Source organism: Podarcis melisellensis (genome assembly GCF_964234715.1).
Source record: "Podarcis melisellensis genome assembly, chromosome: 17".
In the NCBI taxonomy this organism is placed as follows: Eukaryota; Metazoa; Chordata; class Lepidosauria; order Squamata; family Lacertidae; genus Podarcis; species Podarcis melisellensis.
In genome coordinates, this window is record NC_138534.1 from 41,432,730 (window position 1) to 41,450,493 (window position 17,764).

At 46.6% G+C, this 17,764-nt stretch overlaps 1 protein-coding gene across 1 annotated transcript in view; it reads left to right on the forward strand.

Moving 5' to 3' along the window:
• Positions 1-710: 710 nt before the first annotated feature.
• The window catches only part of CASQ2 (calsequestrin 2), a 37,278-nt gene continuing 20,224 nt past the window's right edge, over positions 711-17,764 (forward strand). The window contains exons 1-5 of the mRNA XM_081894553.1: positions 711-1,204; positions 12,955-13,039; positions 14,417-14,517; positions 15,514-15,625; positions 16,855-16,928. Of these exons, the coding sequence (XP_081750679.1) occupies positions 971-1,204; positions 12,955-13,039; positions 14,417-14,517; positions 15,514-15,625; positions 16,855-16,928 (606 nt within the window). The 5' untranslated portion in view covers positions 711-970. The remainder of the gene's footprint in view (positions 1,205-12,954; positions 13,040-14,416; positions 14,518-15,513; positions 15,626-16,854; positions 16,929-17,764) is intronic.

Here is a 17,764-nt window from a genome sequence, read left to right on the forward strand (position 1 = left end):
CTGCTCCTGGAAAATAGGGACACTTGGAGGGTCTGTATAGCATTGTTATTTTAATCAAAAGCTGGCAGGGCTTCTAGCAGTGTAGCTTAGAAATAAATAGATCTGTTTATGGACAAGCACCCACCCTAAGCTCCGTTGTGTGGAAAGGCAGGCTAGAAATGTAATAAACAAATGCGGCCCATGCGACTTAAAATGTGTCTCTCTGGTTCAGTCCCACAAAAAAGCGGGGGTGGGGAGTGCGACAAATCCTCTTGGTTGCATCACTTTGGGGGTTTGGTTCTTCTTCATAAGAACATAGGGAGAGGGAGAGTCCAAGTTTGTATTTAGTTGAGCACCTAACAGCAGCCAAACATGTCTAGGGGAATTCTCCTTCATGGAGGCAAATTAGAATGCAGAAAATAAAACATCTCTTTGGAAAACCCCTAATCGCCTCCCGATAAATAATGGAGGTATTTTAAGGCCAGTTACCCACAAAGTCCATGTAGTTGCTTGTCCCCTTCTGAAACTCAAAGGGAGATATGTGCATTTTCTGTACAGTAGAGGCATCTCTGCACATTCCTGCCCCTCCTCCCCTCTCCGCTATTCCCTTTCTCTCTCTGAGGCAAAGCAGAGTGCCAGCGAAGTCCCTCAATCGTGTCATATCTGTCCTTTTTATTCATTGCAGGGTCTATTTATAGCCCGAAACAACTGCTTCCTAAAAATGGAGTTCTTAATGACCCAGAAGCCGGGCCAAGCTATGTAAGGTATCCAGGGTTTGGTCTCCCAGCTTCTCCTGTCTGTCTTTTTGCCTTTGTCTTCCAACCAGGGTTGCTAGTTTGCTTCTCAGTGACCTCAATCTATCTAGACGGATTCATAGGGGAAGCTGAGGTGGCAGGAGGGTAGCAGATCAAGCTGGCACCCCGAGAGCTGGACCTCCGCAGGCTCTGGAATTCCTCTTCCTTCCCCCAAGATAAACAAGAAACACCCCGAGATGAAAACAGCTTGCTGGCTCCTGGCAGTTTTTTACGTGCTCACTTGCTGCAGGGCAGAAGAAGGACTGGAATTCCCTACTTACGATGGGAAAGATCGGGTGATTGACCTGAGCGAGAAAAACTACAAGCAGGCCTTCAAGAAGTATGACATGGTCGGCGTGCTACTTCATGAGCCTGTGGCATCCGACAAAATTTCGCAGAGGCGTTTTCAAATGACTGAGATGGTGCTGGAGGTAAGTGTTGGTTGCATGTCATGGTCACACTCAGCACCTTGGCAGGGGGGTGGCGCGGGACACACCAAATTGGGGACCTCTAAAGAGGCCTTTGAAATATGCTTGAGTGCAGACATGCACCTAAATCTTAACCTTTCCGGTCTGGAAGGTTTGTGCCAATGAACCTCCTCAAAGCTGTCCATGTTTCTGTGGGGCAAGGTCTCTGCCTCTGAGTTGCAGTAAGTGGGGAACATCAGAGCAATTCAACAAGATCACAAATGCAAGCTTGATAGGCTTTCATCCACTAGCCAAACTCTCGGAATGAATTTCCCAGTCACTTATGTTTAATCCAAGTGTTTCTTCCATCTGCATTCCGGTATCAAAGCCATTGTTCTGCCCCCGTCAGGAATCCGACCCAAGCAAGCCTCTGCTAAACCAAGCTGAAAAAAATATTCCATTACTTAGAAAGCCTCAGTCTGTGCTAGACGCCAGTTTGTTCTCTGCTGCCTGCTTTCAGATCTCTTCACCGTTTGCTGTTCATGTTTATTTATTGTCAAAACCTATTTCTGAGCCAAGAATGTGTTTAATGCTCTGGTGGTGAGAAGGTTCCACTATCAGGGAGCAAAACAAAATGCTATACTGGCTGCCAGAGGAATCCTATAAGTAAGCACAGTCCTACCTCGGGTTACTGATGTTGCAGGTTGCGTCTTTTCGGGTTGCGCACTGTGCAGAACCCAGAAGTACCGGAATGGGTTACTTCCAGGTTTTGGCACTTGCGTATTGTCAGGGGTTCAGGAGCGGAGGCAAAGGAGCAAAGGAGGAGGTGGAGCAAGGCTAGGGTCTTGAACTGGTGTCTGGGGGGAGGAGATTCAGACGGAGCTTCAGCGGTCTAGGGTTGAGACGTAGAGCTGCGCGCCGCGGCTTTGGAATCAAAACTGAACCTTAACAAAGACTTTTGTATATAACAAGAACTGGCGTTGGTCCTCTGTGAGCTGGGACCTTGGGCAGCTCTGACACGTATGCTCAGAAGTGCTAAATCGCGCTTTGTGCATGCGCAGAAGTGCCAAATCGCAACCCTCATGTGCGCAGACGTGGTGCTGCAGGTTGCAAACGCTGTGGGTTGTGAATGGGCCTCCCGCACAGATCATGTTTGCAACCCGAGCGTCCACTGTAAAACATGTAAAGGACTACAAGGCATCGTGGAGGGATAACTTTTGGCAGTCTGATTCTCCTGAAGTTGCCAAGCTAAGAATATTAGTTGGGAGAAAGAGATGCAACAGCTCCTTCTTACAGAGAAGCTGTCCCACATTGCCCTGTTCCCAGCTAAAATCCCCACTGTGGCCTCCTCCTAGTGCTGCGTCTTGTGAACTTCTGTGGGTGTCTCAAAGCAAGGCAACTGTATGATATGAGAAGGAAGGAAGTCTTCTCCTAGCCTAGAGGTAGAGCAAATTCATGTTGACAGTGGCAACTTTTAGCATCTCCCACCTGCTGCAACCAGGTCATCTTCCTGCCACGGCTGCATGTTGCCTTCATGTCCACACAGATGCCTTTGCAGGCTTGCATGCCAGAAATGAGCTGCATCCTCTCCCCTCCCCTTTGCCTCTTTTTGCCCCAATATGCAAAAATAGGAGGCCAAGAAACGCAGCAGAGACAGGGGCCGAAACACAGAGAGAGGTGGGAAATTTGTTCACGGAAATAGTTATGGCGAAGGGACTTAAGTGTGCCAAAGTGTTGCTAGCAGTGGCGAGACTTGTTTGACGAATTGTAGCAAATTGTTTCCATAAAGCAGGGGTAAGGAATCATGGTGCCTTCTCAGCCAGCGAAAGACAGACTGTGGACTTATCCGCATTTACCTTTCCTCTGCTGTTCCCGGGCATAGTCTGACGCACACTTGTTTTTGCTCTGGAGCTTTCTGAACGAAAACCTGCCCTTTAAAGCTCTGTCCCATTCTAAGGGATGCTCCATTCTTGGCTCACAAGGCTACTTTAGACAACAACAACAACAACAACAACAACAACAATAATAATAATAATAATAATAATTTTTTATTTATACCCCGCCCTCCCCAGCCAAGGCCGGGCTCAGAGCGGCTTACAAGCAATAATAAAAACAAGATGAATGATTACAACTTAAAAACAAAAATAAAATACAACATTAAAATAATGGAACATTAAAATATTAAAATGTAGCCTCATCGCAGGAGGAGAAGGAAAAGAAAAAAGAGAGGGAGGGAATCAAATTGGCTCCAAGCCAAAGGCCAGGCGGAACAACTCTGTCTTACAGAAATCAGATCCTGCAGGGCCCTGGTCTCATGAGGCAGAGCATTCCACCAGGCCGGAGCCAGTGCTGAAAAGGCCCTGGCTCTGGTTGAAGCCAATCTAACTTCCTTAGGGCCTGGGACCACTAGGGTGTTTCTATATATGGACCTTGAGGCTCTCCATGGGGCATACCAGGAGAGGCGGTCCCGTAGGTACGAGGGTCCTAGGCCGTGAAGGGCTTTAAAGGTCAAAAGCAGCACCTTACATCTGACCCTGTACTCCACCGGGAGCCAGTGCAGCTTGAAAAGCACTGGGTGAATATGCTCCCATGGCAGAGACCCCGTGAGGAGCCTCGCTGCAGCATTCTGTACCCGCTGGAGTTTCTGGGACAGCTTCAAGGGCAGCCCCGCGTAGAGTGAATTACAGTAGTCAAGCCTGGAGATGACCATCGCTTGGATCACTGTGGCCAGGTCGGGGCGGGAAAGGTAAGGGACCAACTGCTTGATGCGGCGAAGGTGGGAAAATGTCGCCTTGGCTGTTGCTATAACTTGGAGAGGGAGAGCGTCAAGGATTACACCCAAACTCTTAACGGAAGGCAATGGCACTAATTGGGCCCCCGCAAGAGAAGGGAGTTGGTCCCTCATACCCATGCCATCCTGACCCAGCCATAGGACCTCTGTCTTGGAAGGATTTAGTTTCAATCGGCTCCCACGAAACCATCCAGCCACAGCTTCCAAGCATCTGGTCAGTGTGTTCGGGGCCAAGTCGGTGTGGCCATCCATCAGCAGATAGAGCTGAGTGTCATCAGCATATTGGTGACAGCCCAGCCCAAAGCTCCGGATAATCTGGGCAAGGGGGCGCATAAAGATGTTAAAAAGCATCGGGGAGAGAATTGTGTTGTTATTTTTTTGAAGCAGGTTCTTGGGTGGCCTTTGTGCAATTACAGGTCTTGCTAGGCCTGGCAATCAGTCTGTGGCATCAACATCATCATCATCATCATCATCATACCCCGCCCATATGGCTGAGTTACTCCAGCCCCTCTGGGTGGCTCCCAATTAAAAATACAATAAAACATTAAACGGGGTGCGTTCCCGTTGCTCGGTCCCAGCGCCTGCCAACCTAGCAGTTCGAAAGCACCCCTAAGTGCAAGTAGATAAATAGGTACCGCTTTATAGCTGGAAGGTAAACGGCATTTCCGTGTGCTGCGCTGGTGCCGGCTCGCGAGAGCAGCTTTGTCACGCTGGCCACGTGACCCGGAAGTGTCTGCGGACAGCGCTGGCTCCCGGCCTCTTAAGTGAGATGGGCGCACAACCCTAGAGTCTGTCAAGACTGGCCCGTACGGGCAGGGGTACCTTTACCTTTACTAAAACATTAAACATTAAAAACTTCCCTAAACAGGGCTGCCTTCAGATGTCTTCTAAAAGTCAGATAGTTGTTTATTTCCTTGACATCTGATGGGAGGGTGTTCCACATTGTGGGTGCCACTACTGAAAAGGCCCTCTCCTGGTTCCACTTCTCACAGGGAGGGAACCACCAGAAGGCCCTCAGAGCTGGACCTCAGTGTCCGGGCTGAATGATGGGGGGTGGAGACACTCCTTCAGGTATACTTCAGGTATAATGAGAACAACTGAGGAGAGCGGAAGACCAGCATCTGTTGGATGAGGGTGTGCTAAGGCAGAGGGAACAGATTTCCTTGGGCTCACTAGCAAGCTTGACCCAGATGCCAGCAGTGCCAGATTTAGGACGGTGCGTGTGGTTCACCTGCACAAGGCACTGAGCCAAAGGGGCACAAAATTGAGATGATTGATAATTGAGAAAATCCATTAGGGGGTGCCAAATGTTGACCTAGCGCAGGGCGCCATATTACAAAAGATTACTGACGTCCGCCCCTGATGCCAGTGTAGATCACTCTGATTTGACCCGCTCTTGGCAAATGGTGTGAAGAGCAGTGCAAAGCTTTCCTCAGTTCATTCCTTTGACCAAATCTGGGTACAGACTACAAACTGACTCTGCCCTGACATCCTTCATGTCAGGACTCATCCACACTTGCCTTTCCTCTGCAAATTCCAGGCACAACCCGCACTTCAAAGCTCTGTGTCCAAGCACCCTTTTATTTTGCTCCAGAGCTTTCCCTATGAAAACTTGCTCTTTAGCGCTCATTCGGAGCAAACATCAATCCATAGAAAGTTCAAATTGATGTTTGCTCCGATTGATTGCTAAAGAGTGTTTTGCTTTTTGTTTTTGGCAGGGGAAGCTCTGGGGCATCTCCACTACCACCCCCCCACAAAACCCCCCCCCACTTGGATGTGGCTCTTTTAAGTGCATATCTGCACCTGGAAAGAGCAAGGCAAAAAGTAAGTGAGGGTGCATAAGTTGTGTGTTCCTGTACTGGGTGGAGAGGAAAAGAAATCCCTTTCTTCCTCCCCAGCGCACAAAATGCAAGCAGAGAAAAACAGGGAAGGAGTGGCTTCACCCATTTGTGATCTGACCCACAGCTGGCTTCTGCCCCACCCACCCACAGTATGTGGCCCCCACCAGATTACCCACCAAGGCCTTCAACATAGAATAAGTTTCCCATCTCAGTTTTGAGATGATAGGTTATGGGGTGAGGGGTTGAGGGGGAGAGAGAGAGAGAGAGAGAGAGAGAGAGAGAGAGAGAGAGAGAGAGAGAGAGAGAGAGAGGTGCACATCTTTGACTTTCCCCCCATTTCCAGGGAGGCAGACGTGTTTGTTAAATCTCCCTCGGAGAGTATCTTCTGCAGTTACCTCACCAACAGGAGAGAGGTTTCTCTGCTCACGCTCCAGGAATTCAGTTTACAGGCATCTGGGACACACAATGGTGGGCTGATCTGCACACTGCCTCACAAAAGGTTTCATATAGTCTTACTAAGTCATATTTTTAGCTGGGCTGGGTGTTCCTAATTTTAGTGACCTTAAGCGAAAGGCATCCTGCAGCCCTGTGAACCTAGGGTGAGGCCATGTTGAACTCCAGAACTTATTCCTATGCCCTGTTACAAGTCTGGTAAAAGAAACAAATTGGATGAGTTGCAGCGACTGCAGTCTTTCCAATTTCGGTTTCCTCGCTGGCATATGCAACTGGTACAGGATTTTTGGCTAGGGCTGCAATCTTTTGCACATGGTTGCAGGACGCAGTTCCATTAAACTCAGCAGGCATTGTTGTTTAGTCGTTCAGTCATGTCCGACTCTTTGTGACCCCCTGGACCAGAGCACGCCAGGCACTCCTGTCTTCCACTGCCTCCTGCAGTTTGGTCAAACTCATGCTGGTAGCTTTGAGAACACTGTCCCACCATCTTGTCCTCTGTGTTCCCTTCTCCTTGTGCCCTCCATCTTTCCCAACATCAGGGTCTTTCCCAGGGAGTCTTCTCTTTTTATGAGGTAGCCAAAGTATTGGCACCTCAGCTTCAGGATCTGTCTTTCCAGTGAGCACAGCAGGGCATACTTTTGAGTAAACGTGAATAGGATCATGCTACCAATATGACGCAGGCAGAGTGGTGCATCAGATACCTAGAGTTTAATATAAACTATCTTCCACTGACCTCCTAATCTCATTGCACATTCCATTGTTCTCAGGAGACAATGGAGGAGTTGGTCTTTGGGAATGAAGTCAAACTATTGGAAGGTTGCATTGCCTGCTGTGTCTGTAGAGACCAATACAGGAGAGGCATGTTTTGCTGGACTTAGGATATCATCCTTTCATCGGACACTGCGTTAGGCACAACCAATCACATATTCTGTTTTATATCCTTTCCTCACACGATTCCTAATTTTCATGTCAGAACGCATAAGGAGAGATTCCACTGCATGCGATATGCACGTAACTTTCCAAGCTAACCAATTGCCACCTTTCCCAGTTGCTGAGACTTCAAAGCACACCAACGGACTGCTCAAAATCCATTTTGCAAATAGCCCACACCACTCTTCCAAGTTGTGCCTGCAAATTAATAGCACAATTCTCTTCGGAAAGCCCTTGCTTCTAACATTACAACCAAAGCCTGAACTGCTGTCAGTGAGTGCCATGAGCAGATTTAGTGGTAGGACACCCCCCCCCCCCGCAAGAGGCTTCCAGCTGGCATTTGTTATCTTCTTCAGCCTCCTGGTGCTTTCAGAGCACACTTGGGCTTGGGCTATTTATAACAAAGATTTAGGGCATGCTGCACTTCCACAAGAGCCATGCTATTGTATGACATTTCAGTAATCCCAAAGAGAAGGATCTGATAGAGTGAGGGGCTCAGTACAAGGTGGACATGGGCAGGGCCGTCTTTAGCATATATGCCGCTGGGGTGCAAAGATCCACCCAACGCCCCCAAATTAACTTTTATTGAGCTTTTTTTTGGAGCCCCAAAATTGTTGACCTTTTTAAGGGGGAAATTGCTCACGTGTAATAAACTGCTTTGGTATCCTGACTCGTCGGGAATATTTGACGCTACGGAGTAACACAGTGACAGAGGAGGGGGGCAAGGACTTTCACTCCATTGCTTTTCACTGCCGCCGATCAAGAGGGACCAGGATACAGTAGGTATACATTTGGTGCCCCCCAGAATTCGGCAGCTGGGTGCCCTGCACCCCTTGCACCCCTGGGTAAAGACGGCCCTGGACATAGGAGAAGACCCTGTACAGCTACATTCCCCATAATCATCCGTGCATCTTTCTTTGGAGACAGAGGATCCTAGAATTGTATAATAGTATCTTGCCCAGAGATGGAAAGATGTCAAGATAGCTACCAGGGCGGATTGGAAGATGAAATTATTGGACTATGCAGAGATGGCAAGATTAACCGCGAAAATCAGAAATCAGGAAGATCAAAACAGAATGGGACAAATATATACAGTGGTACCTTGGGTTAAGAACTTAATTTGTTCTGGAGGTCTATTCTTAACCTGAAACTGTTCTTAACCTGAAGCACCACTTTAGCTAATGGGCCTCCCACTGCCGCCGTGCCGCCGCAGCACGATTTCTGTTCTCATCCTGAAGCAAAGTTCTTAACCTGAAGCACTATTTCTGGGTTAGCGGAGTCTGTAACCTGAAGCGTATGTAACCTGAAGCGTATGTAACCTGAGGTACCACTGTATTGTACTTGAAAGACCACTGTAAACACTTGAACTCTTTGGCAGGCTTTAAATACCGTAATTCTTGCAATGAAACATGGATTTTGGACACAATGGAGGATTGTAAATTAGATGGACTTATAATATGCAGTTTTTAAAAAAGTTACTTGAAGAACCCACAGAGGGGAGGAGGGAAGTCTTGTGCAAATGTTATTACTTGTGTGAATGAATTTGTAAAAATCAAATAAAAACTATTTTTAAAAAAGAATCGTATAATAGTAGAGGTCGAAGGCATTACAAGGGTCATCTAGTCCAACGCCTGCAATGCAGGAATCTTTTGCCCAAAGTGGGGCTCGAACTCATGAGCCTGAGATTAGGAGGAGTCTCGTGTCAGACTGAGCTATCCCACAGGAACATGGCTTTCTTTCTTCCCTATCAGAGCTGCCTGTAGAGACACCAAGGGGAAGGCTCAGTCTGCAGAGGGCTCTCTTTCCTGGTCCTTCCTCTGTCTTGTGAGTGGGAAAGTGACTCTGGGTCTTCCCAGCCGCAGCAGGGAGCAGAGGGGCACAGGGCAGGCTCCCTCGGCAGATTTCCAAGTGGCCAAATGCCTGCGCATGCATTAAATAAAAGGGATATATGGCAGAGTGTGGTTTTGCTCATTGTATGTAGCGCGTAGCTGAGCTAGTTCTGAGAAGGTGCAAAAAAAGGTTCTCCCAGTTGCATTTGAATTCTTCAAATAATAATAATAATAATAATAATAATAATAATAATAATAATAATAATTTACTTATATCCCACCCTCCCCAGCCAAAGCCGGGCTCAGAGCGGCTAACAACAGTAAAAATAACACAGTTTCCCTAAAATCACAATCAATTAGTTGAAATACATTCTAAAATCAATTCATTCTAAAATCAATTCAGAGTCAAATTAATGGCAACCATTGGGCTAGAGTTCTGTGAGGATTGCCAAAGGAGGGAGTCAGGCTGTGCCCTGGCCAAAGGCCTGGTGGAATACGTCTGGTGGAACAGTTCTGTCTTGCAGGCCCTGCGGAAAGATGTCAAGTCCCGCAGGGCCCCAGTCTCTTGTGACAGAGCGTTCCACCAGATCGGGGCCACGGCCAAAAAAGCCCTGGCTCTGGTTGACAAAATGTCTTTTTTTTCTTTAACCGATTGCAAGGAAAACACTTGAAACCAAGTGTTGCCAAACAAGGGAGCAGATGGACAGCAGAGGAGCGAAAGAGAGACAGGCCTTTCTGGTGAAATTCAGCAGGGCTTGACTTTTGTTTTTCTCCTCTGCCTCATTGCCTGACCTGAATGCTTCCATTCCAGGCAGAGGTGTGTCACTTGAACACAATGGGAAGGTGAAAGCAAGCTGTCAGGCAAACCCCTTTCCGGGAGCTGCCACTTTGGGAATGTGTCTTGGCATGTGCTAAGACAGCAACCTGCCCCAAGTCCTGAGTTTATGCTCAGACTTCCCGGGTGTTATGCTTATTGTGGGCGGAATTTTAAAAATCGGCCTATCTGCCTGCAAGTGTGGCCCTTTGCCAATTTTGCAAGGCCAGTTGCCAGGTTCAAATGCTGATGCATTGAAGGGGGGATATGTTGTACATGTGTCACCAAAGGAAGAAGCCTTCCCAGGCTCTTGGGCCTGGAGTTGCAGGCTGCTGAGTTGCCTTGCACGCCAGTAAAGGTAAAGGGGACCCCTGACCATTAGGTCCAGTCGTGGCCGACTCTGGGGTTGCGACGCTCATCTCGCTTTATTGGCCGAGGGAGCCGGCGTACAGCTTCTGGGTCATGTGGCCAGCATGACTAAGCCTCTTCTGGCAAACCAGAGCAGCACACAGAAACACCGTTTACCTTCCCGCCGGAGCGGTACCTATTTATCTACTGGCACTTGGTACTTTCGAACTGCTAGGTTGGCAGGAGCAGGGACTGAGCAACGGGAGCTCACCCCGTCGCGGGGATTCGAACCGCTGACCTCCTGATCGGCAAGTCCTAGGCTCTGTGGTTTAACCCACAGCGCCACCTGCATCCCTAACCCTCACGGAGGAGAAATAGCAAGAGAACAGATTCCAATTGCAGGAGCAAAAAAGAGGTTTGAGTTTACAACAAAACAAGGAGCAGTTAGTAGATTTACCTGTTGTAAAAATTACAGTTTTGAAGTATAGGTGGGTTCCCACAAGGCAAGACACAGTGATAACAGCAAGAACCATTTTTGAACTAACAGAACTGGACAACAGAGGCAAAACAACTGCTTAAATACATTTCTGAAGGCCTGGGCCACTCCCACTCCCAACGTGATTGGCTGTCTGAACTTCCAAGCTTCGAATCACAACTCAGAGTTTAAGGGCCAATGGCAGAGGCCCAAATCCTGAAATGTTCTGTGACTGAATATCATGTATCGAATTAGAATACAGGAGCTCAGAATCCTTAGTCCAGACTCAGGCTCAGGCAAACACAGACCACTGAATACATAACAAACTTCATAATATAGGTCTAACTTTTTAAATTCTGGAAACACTTTTTAAATGCTGAGTAAGGGCTTGTCCACGTTGGAGTTTAATGTGGATTAAAATCTGTCTGTGGGCTTATGCATATTACTTTTCTTCTGCTCTTTCCAGGCAAGGTCTGTGTCCAAACACTGTTTTTCTTGCCCTGGAGCTTTCCCCCTGCTGGATAAGAAAAACATTTTAATGGTGCTTTCAATGTGTATTTATATTGTTTTAAAGGCTACTTTAGCTGTTTTTATTGCATGATTGTAAATTACCTTTAATCTTATATGAAAGGCGATTCGTCAATTAATAAAACCATAATAATACCTCTGGCATTATTTTGGATATCATTTGGATATTTCCACGCATTATATTAAAACTTCACTGGAGATCTTGGAACCAAATTAGGTAGTTTTCCGGTAGCATTTGCTCAAAAACTCTCAAACACAAGAAAACACTGGGAACGATGTTGAAAATATAAAACAGGGTATAGAATATCAAAGGGACACTATTATAAAGCATCAATAAGCCCTCAGTTCTGGGTCTGGAGCAATTTGGGTGTCACCTTGCCTCAAAACGGGAAAATGCAGAAAAGAGGGGAATGATGAGGACCACGGGGAAAGGGCTAAAAAGATCTGACAGCAAGAACAATTTGCTTATATACTGAAAGCACGTTTATCCCATTCTTCATCTGGCTCTCAGGGCAGCTCGTGCAAGATCAATAAGAAGCCCGGCTGTCTCTGCCCTCAGGTTTCATCTGCAAGACACAATGGAAAAGGGATGAGGAGGACAGAAGAAAGCAAGCAAACTCAGGCAATAGTTCTTGGAATTGCAGACTTCTTATAAATGGGCAGCTTTAATGGAAACAGCTGAAGGAGAAGAGAAGCCCAATAAAACTGACCTCTCAACATAGCCGGTGTTGCCCCTCCTTCCCTCTGTAACCCCTGACAAGTTGGTCAGGCCACTAAGAGTATATCAGAATTGAAAGGTGAGGGAATCACTCCCTTGCGTTGCCCTGTACTTAGGACTTCTACATGCCCTCCAACACTTCTCCAATGAATATAGGCATGTCCTATTCTATTATTATTATTGTTATTATTATTATTATACCCTGCCCATCTGACTGGGTTTCCCCAGCCACTCTAGGTGGCTTCCAACATATATAAAAACATAATATATAATATATAAAAACATAATAAAACATTAAAGAACTTTTCTATATAGGGCTGCCTTCAGATGTCTTCTAAAGGTGGTATAGTTCCTTATCTCCTTGGCTCAGGGGTCACGTAACATACCCTCAAACCTTTCTCCGATGGAAATAGGGACATCCTAAGGAAAAGTGGAACATTCCAGAGCCAAATCAGAAACCAGGACGGTTTCTGTAACTCTGGGACTGTCCCTGGAAAATTGGGACACTTGGAGGGTCTTCTACCAGGGGCAGCCCATCCTGTTTCGCCACCTGATGTGAGACAGAGCTGCCCCCTGTTCCCCCAAGGAGTGGGGAGGACGAGTGGCAGTGGGGTGGGGTGGGGTGGAAGCAGTGGGGCGGCTGGAAGGCCTCCTCTTGCATATCTGTGTCCTGAGGAAACTGCTGCACTTCGCTTAATGGGAAGAAGAAGAGTTTGGATTGGATATTCCGCTTTATCACCACCCGAAGGAGTCTCAAAGCGGCTCACATTCTCCTTTCCCTTCCTCCCCCACAACAAACCCTCCGTGAGGTGAGTGGGGCTGAGAGACTTCAGAGAAGGGTGACTGGCCCAAGGTCACCCAGCAGCTGCAGGTGGAGGAGCGGGGAAGCGAACCCGGTTCCCCAGATTACGAGTCCACCGCTCTTAACCACTACACCACACTGGCTCTCAAAATGGCTGGCTCTGTCTTCTGCTCCATCAAATGTTATCTGTGGGATACTGGCCTGAGGAAGTTTGGACTGACAACCTTGTCTGTGTTTTCCTTCAGCTCGCTGCACAGGTCCTAGAAGAGAAAGGCATTGGTTTTGCATTAGTGGATTCCAAGAAAGATGCCAAACTTGCCAAAAAGCTGGGTAAGTGTGATCTGTTTATAATGCTGAAGATAATCATGAGTGAATGTTGAGGGGATTCCAGTGTCACATATCCAGTGACCAAAGTCAAAGTACGATTCGCAGAGCAGCCAATGTTCTGCTGGGTTTTTACACATGACGGCCAGTGCCTAGGCTTCCCTTGCCAGGGCCCTGATCCAACACGATGCACTGCAGCGGCCACCTGGCCTCAGGCTGGCTGCAATGAGGCCCTTGCCCAAATTTCACTCTAGATTGTTCCAATGATACCAGGTGAACGAAACAGCCCTTGACAACAATGACATGGCTACGCTGGAGTAAAATTAAAGCTGCTGTACTTCTGTGGTAGTTTAAAAGGACTGTGTGGGTACTTAAAAACAGGTATGACACTCAAAGGTGAGAGCCGCCAATAGCAGGGGACAAAGCCTCAAGGAGGAACAGAAAGTGATGGAGAGGAGGCAGAAGACGGAGATTGTTGAAAAGGCTTGGAGTAGGACCTGTAAGAAATTACCATATTTTTCGCTCCATAAGACACACTTTTTTCTTCCTAAAAAGTAAGGGGAAATGTCTGTGTGTCTTATGGAGCGAATGCGTGGTCCCTGGAGCCGAATTGCCCAGGCGTGAAAAGCAGATCATGCTCTCTTTTTTTGAAAGAGGGAAGGGGGTGTTGAAACAAAGCCGCTGATTGGCAAGCGATCGGGAGGGAGATAAGGCTGCCAGTTGAGCATGTGTCTCTTCCAGGGTCCTACTCGAGTGTAGGACAAGCTCCTGACAGTTTCATTGCACAAGTGGAAATCCTTGTGCTGATAGAACGAGAAAGCTTCATATTGCCCAGAGATGTTTTATTGTCTAGCAAGAGGGAAAGGACCAGGAGGAACTAAGTGCAACGCTCTGAAATATTTAAACAGTTAAAAGGAATATTTGCTGTATACTGTGACCCTGGAGAAAATGGAACTATTGGAGAGTATGCTATCTGAATCTTTCCAACAGGACTGAGGGCTCATCCACACTTTTGTTTGTCTTATGATTTATTTTGCGGGGCAGAGCAGCAGGACAAGAAAAGAACTTAGAAATCACAGGACAAATAGGACAAATTGTGGGACAAATGGCAGTGTGGATGAGCCCCGACTGTCCTTTGTTCTGTTTCAGATACAGATATTGCTGGCAGCACCTCCAGCCAAGGAAGGCTGTTCACGTTCCAGAATGGTCTCCAGCTAACATCACACAGCAGATTCTTAATAGACCTAGTGTGACCATTTTAGCAGTCTCTTTTTCTACACAATCCAGTTTTACAGCTATAAAATCACAGGGCTGGAAGGAACCTCACCAGCCCATTTAGTCTAACTGCAAAGTCGTTGCTCTCTCTCTATGCCCTTTCTCCAGGTCTGGATGAAGAAGGGAGCCTGTACATCTTTAAGGAGGATCACATCATCGAGTTTGATGGGCAGATGGTTGCAGACGTCTTGGTTGAATTCCTCCTGGATGTAAGTACAAAGCAAAGCAGAAGTGGCCCAATAAATTCTCCCCCATTTCTAGTTGAAATAATGTATTGGTGTTAGTGCTCTTTGCAACTTATGTGGTACCTTATTCTTGGTCTCCGGGCAAATGGAATATATAAGCCATGAATTGCGAATGGAAACACGCTTTGTCTAAAAAGGACTGTTCTCAACGCTCTCTCCTTTTTTCTCCAATACTCTTCAAGTGGAAATTTTGAACTCTTGTTTTCTTCCAAGCATGGCCACTACCCAAGACTGCAATCCTATGCGCATTTAATTGGGAGTAAACTTCACTATATATCATGGGACTTATTTTTGAATAGTTGTGCATTAGATGGGACTGCATGGCCACAAATTGTAACACTAGAAAGTTAGCCCATGCAGGGTTACTCCTGAGTGAACTTGTTTAGGATTATGATGCAATAATACCTGGTATTTCTGACATATTCCCTAAATGCTGATTCTGAAGATTTTAATATGCAGACAATGCCATTGAATCAGCTCTTGTAGAGCCGTATCCTCAGCACCTAGTTTGTATACAGCAATCTTCCCTGATCTGTTTTGGACTATAACGCCCATCACTCCAAGCCAGCATAACTGGCCAGACAGATGGGCATTATAGTCAAAAATATCTGGCCAGTGCTCAATACTATGGAGCCGAGTGAATAATCCCAGATGGCATATAGAGAAATAGTCCCACTTGATGAGACACTTTTTACTACAAAAGTTACATTAGTAAAAGAAAACAGCATTTTGAATGCATTACAAAAATGCAACACCAGATGGTGCTGGAGAGCAAAAAAACCCACCTATGTTATTTTCCATAGTGTTTTTCCCCTTTTGTTATAATGATTTAATTTCTGACTTATTTATAGCGTGTTTTCCCCCTGTTTGTAGACCCACCCTTTGTTTCATATCAGGCAGTAAGCACCCCATTTACATTGCTAATAAGTTGTTCTTAACCAAATTCTTTCTTCATGGCAGCTGATGGAAGACCCAGTGGAGATCATCAACAGCAAATTGGAGCTGCAGGCCTTTGACCACATGGAAGAAGAGACCAAGCTCATTGGCTACTTCAAAGGAGAAGACTCAGAACGTAGGTTTCGTCGGGGGATTCGTAGGTCTTGGCGGATTCTGAAGGGGTCTAAGAAGGTCAACGTTTCCCATCCAAATTCTGTAGCAAGATAGACAGACTTGCTTAAGGGAGCTCTGTCCGCCTTGCTACTGAATTGGTCTTGTGATGCAATTCCCGTGTTCTGTTCAGCATGTTAATGGAAAACCGAAAGAGGTCACGAAATGTGTGCAGTGGAGATGGAATGCAAGGGGGTGGGTGGTGCCCTTGCTCCCATCCTCAGCACATCCAAAAGTCTGAGCAGATCCTAAGCGTGCAGGCTTACACACAGAAGGAAAGTTTCTCATCCCCTCCTGCCTCCGCAGATTCCTGCATCCCTCAAGAAGACATCCCAGAAGGATGGGGTCCTCCTGAAGAATGTGGGGTAGAGTGCAGGGCAGGGGCTGTCCTCACATGAACTTCCTTAACCATTCTTTGTCTCCAAGCTTAATTTGGGGTGATTAGAGCCACCCCCTCTGTATAAGTAGCCCCTTGTGCCCCTTGATATGTTTTTCGGGAGAGCGTCTCTCACCCTCTTGAGGCATTTAACTTTTCAGTTCAAGCCACAGCTGGGCAGCCCTGTTTAGTGAAGTTTTTAATATTATGCTGGGAGCTGCCCAGATGGGCGGGCTATAAATAGTAAATTATTATTATTATTATTATTATTATTATTATTATTATTATTATTATTAAACTTTTCAGTTCAAGATGCAGCTAGGTTGCCACCTCCATGAACCTCTCCTAACTACATAATATTTTCACTTTCCCATTCACTGCAAAAGCTAGAGAGAGAAAACGCATGTGAGCTCTTGCAAATCCACAACATGGATTCCTTAAACTTCGGAGCTGGATGCATGTGGTTTTTAAACGAGAATAATATAGACAAATAAATCTCATTTTAAAGGGTTCTCTGTGCTTTTGAAAAGTGATATTTTACCTCATCTCCCGTTTCATATTATGAGACTAGCTTGCTTTTGTGTTTCCCCTCTTTCCCACTTATTCCGTGAGGAAAGAGGGGCTCTGTGATGGCAGAATCAGGCCAGGCTGCGTAGCACAGCAGCAGCAAGGGTGGAAATGCAGGGTTGGTTTCTAGACTGACTACCGTGGGAGCTATTTTTGATCCAGCTTTCAGAAGCTGATGCCAGTGCATGTGTTAATCTTCATTTAAGATGACCAAATGGGAACTAATCTTCTCCTTCCTTTCTGCTTCTCAGATTACAAAGCATTTGAGGAGGCAGCGGAACACTTCCAGCCCTACGTCAAGTTCTTTGCCACCTTTGACAAAGGGGTAAGCAGCTGGAACCCCGCAAATTCCACATAAGAGCTGTTAGGAAGGATTGCAGCAATGGTTAAATCTGGTGGTGGCTAAGTATGACTCATGCCAGGGGTAGGCAACCTCAGGCCCGGAGGCCGGATCCGGCCCAATCGCCTTCTCAATCTGGCCCACGGACGGTCCGGGAATCAGCATGTTTTTACATGAGTAGAATGTGTCCTTTTATCTAAAATGCATCTCTGGGTTATTTGTGGGGCACAGGAATTCGTTCATTCCCCCCCCAAAAAAATAGTCCGGCCCACCACATGGTCTGAGGGACGGTGGACCGCCCCACGACTGAAAAAGGTTGCTGATCCCTAAGTCATGCAATACTCCCATGGCAAGGGAGTTTGCCAGTTGTTCACTGTGTGGCTTGCAAGAACTACTCTTCAGGGTCCTAGGTGTTGGTGCAAGTGTGTATGTGTGTGTGTAAAGGAGAATTCTTGAATGCCAAGATTCAATTTTGGGGCAAGTACTCTTTGGAGAGACAACCTTAGCAGAGGTTTAAAGTCACAAAATATGCAGCAAAGTAATGTGTGGAAACATAGGCTCTTAGACATTTTAAATATCCCCTACCAAGTAAATTCCAGAATGTTCCCTTCAAAAGTTTCTTTCCAAACTTACCCGTTCCCCCCAGCAGAGGAAAAAGACCACGTTTAGTAAACACGTTTAGAGTTTACTTACAAATTCTCCAAAGGTCAGAGTCATGTGCTTTTCCATACATCAGTCAGAAAAGTTACAGAGGCAGTAGCACTTAGCTTAGTTACAAAATGGTGAAAGTTCCTAAATTATTGGTATAGTAACTCAAGAAT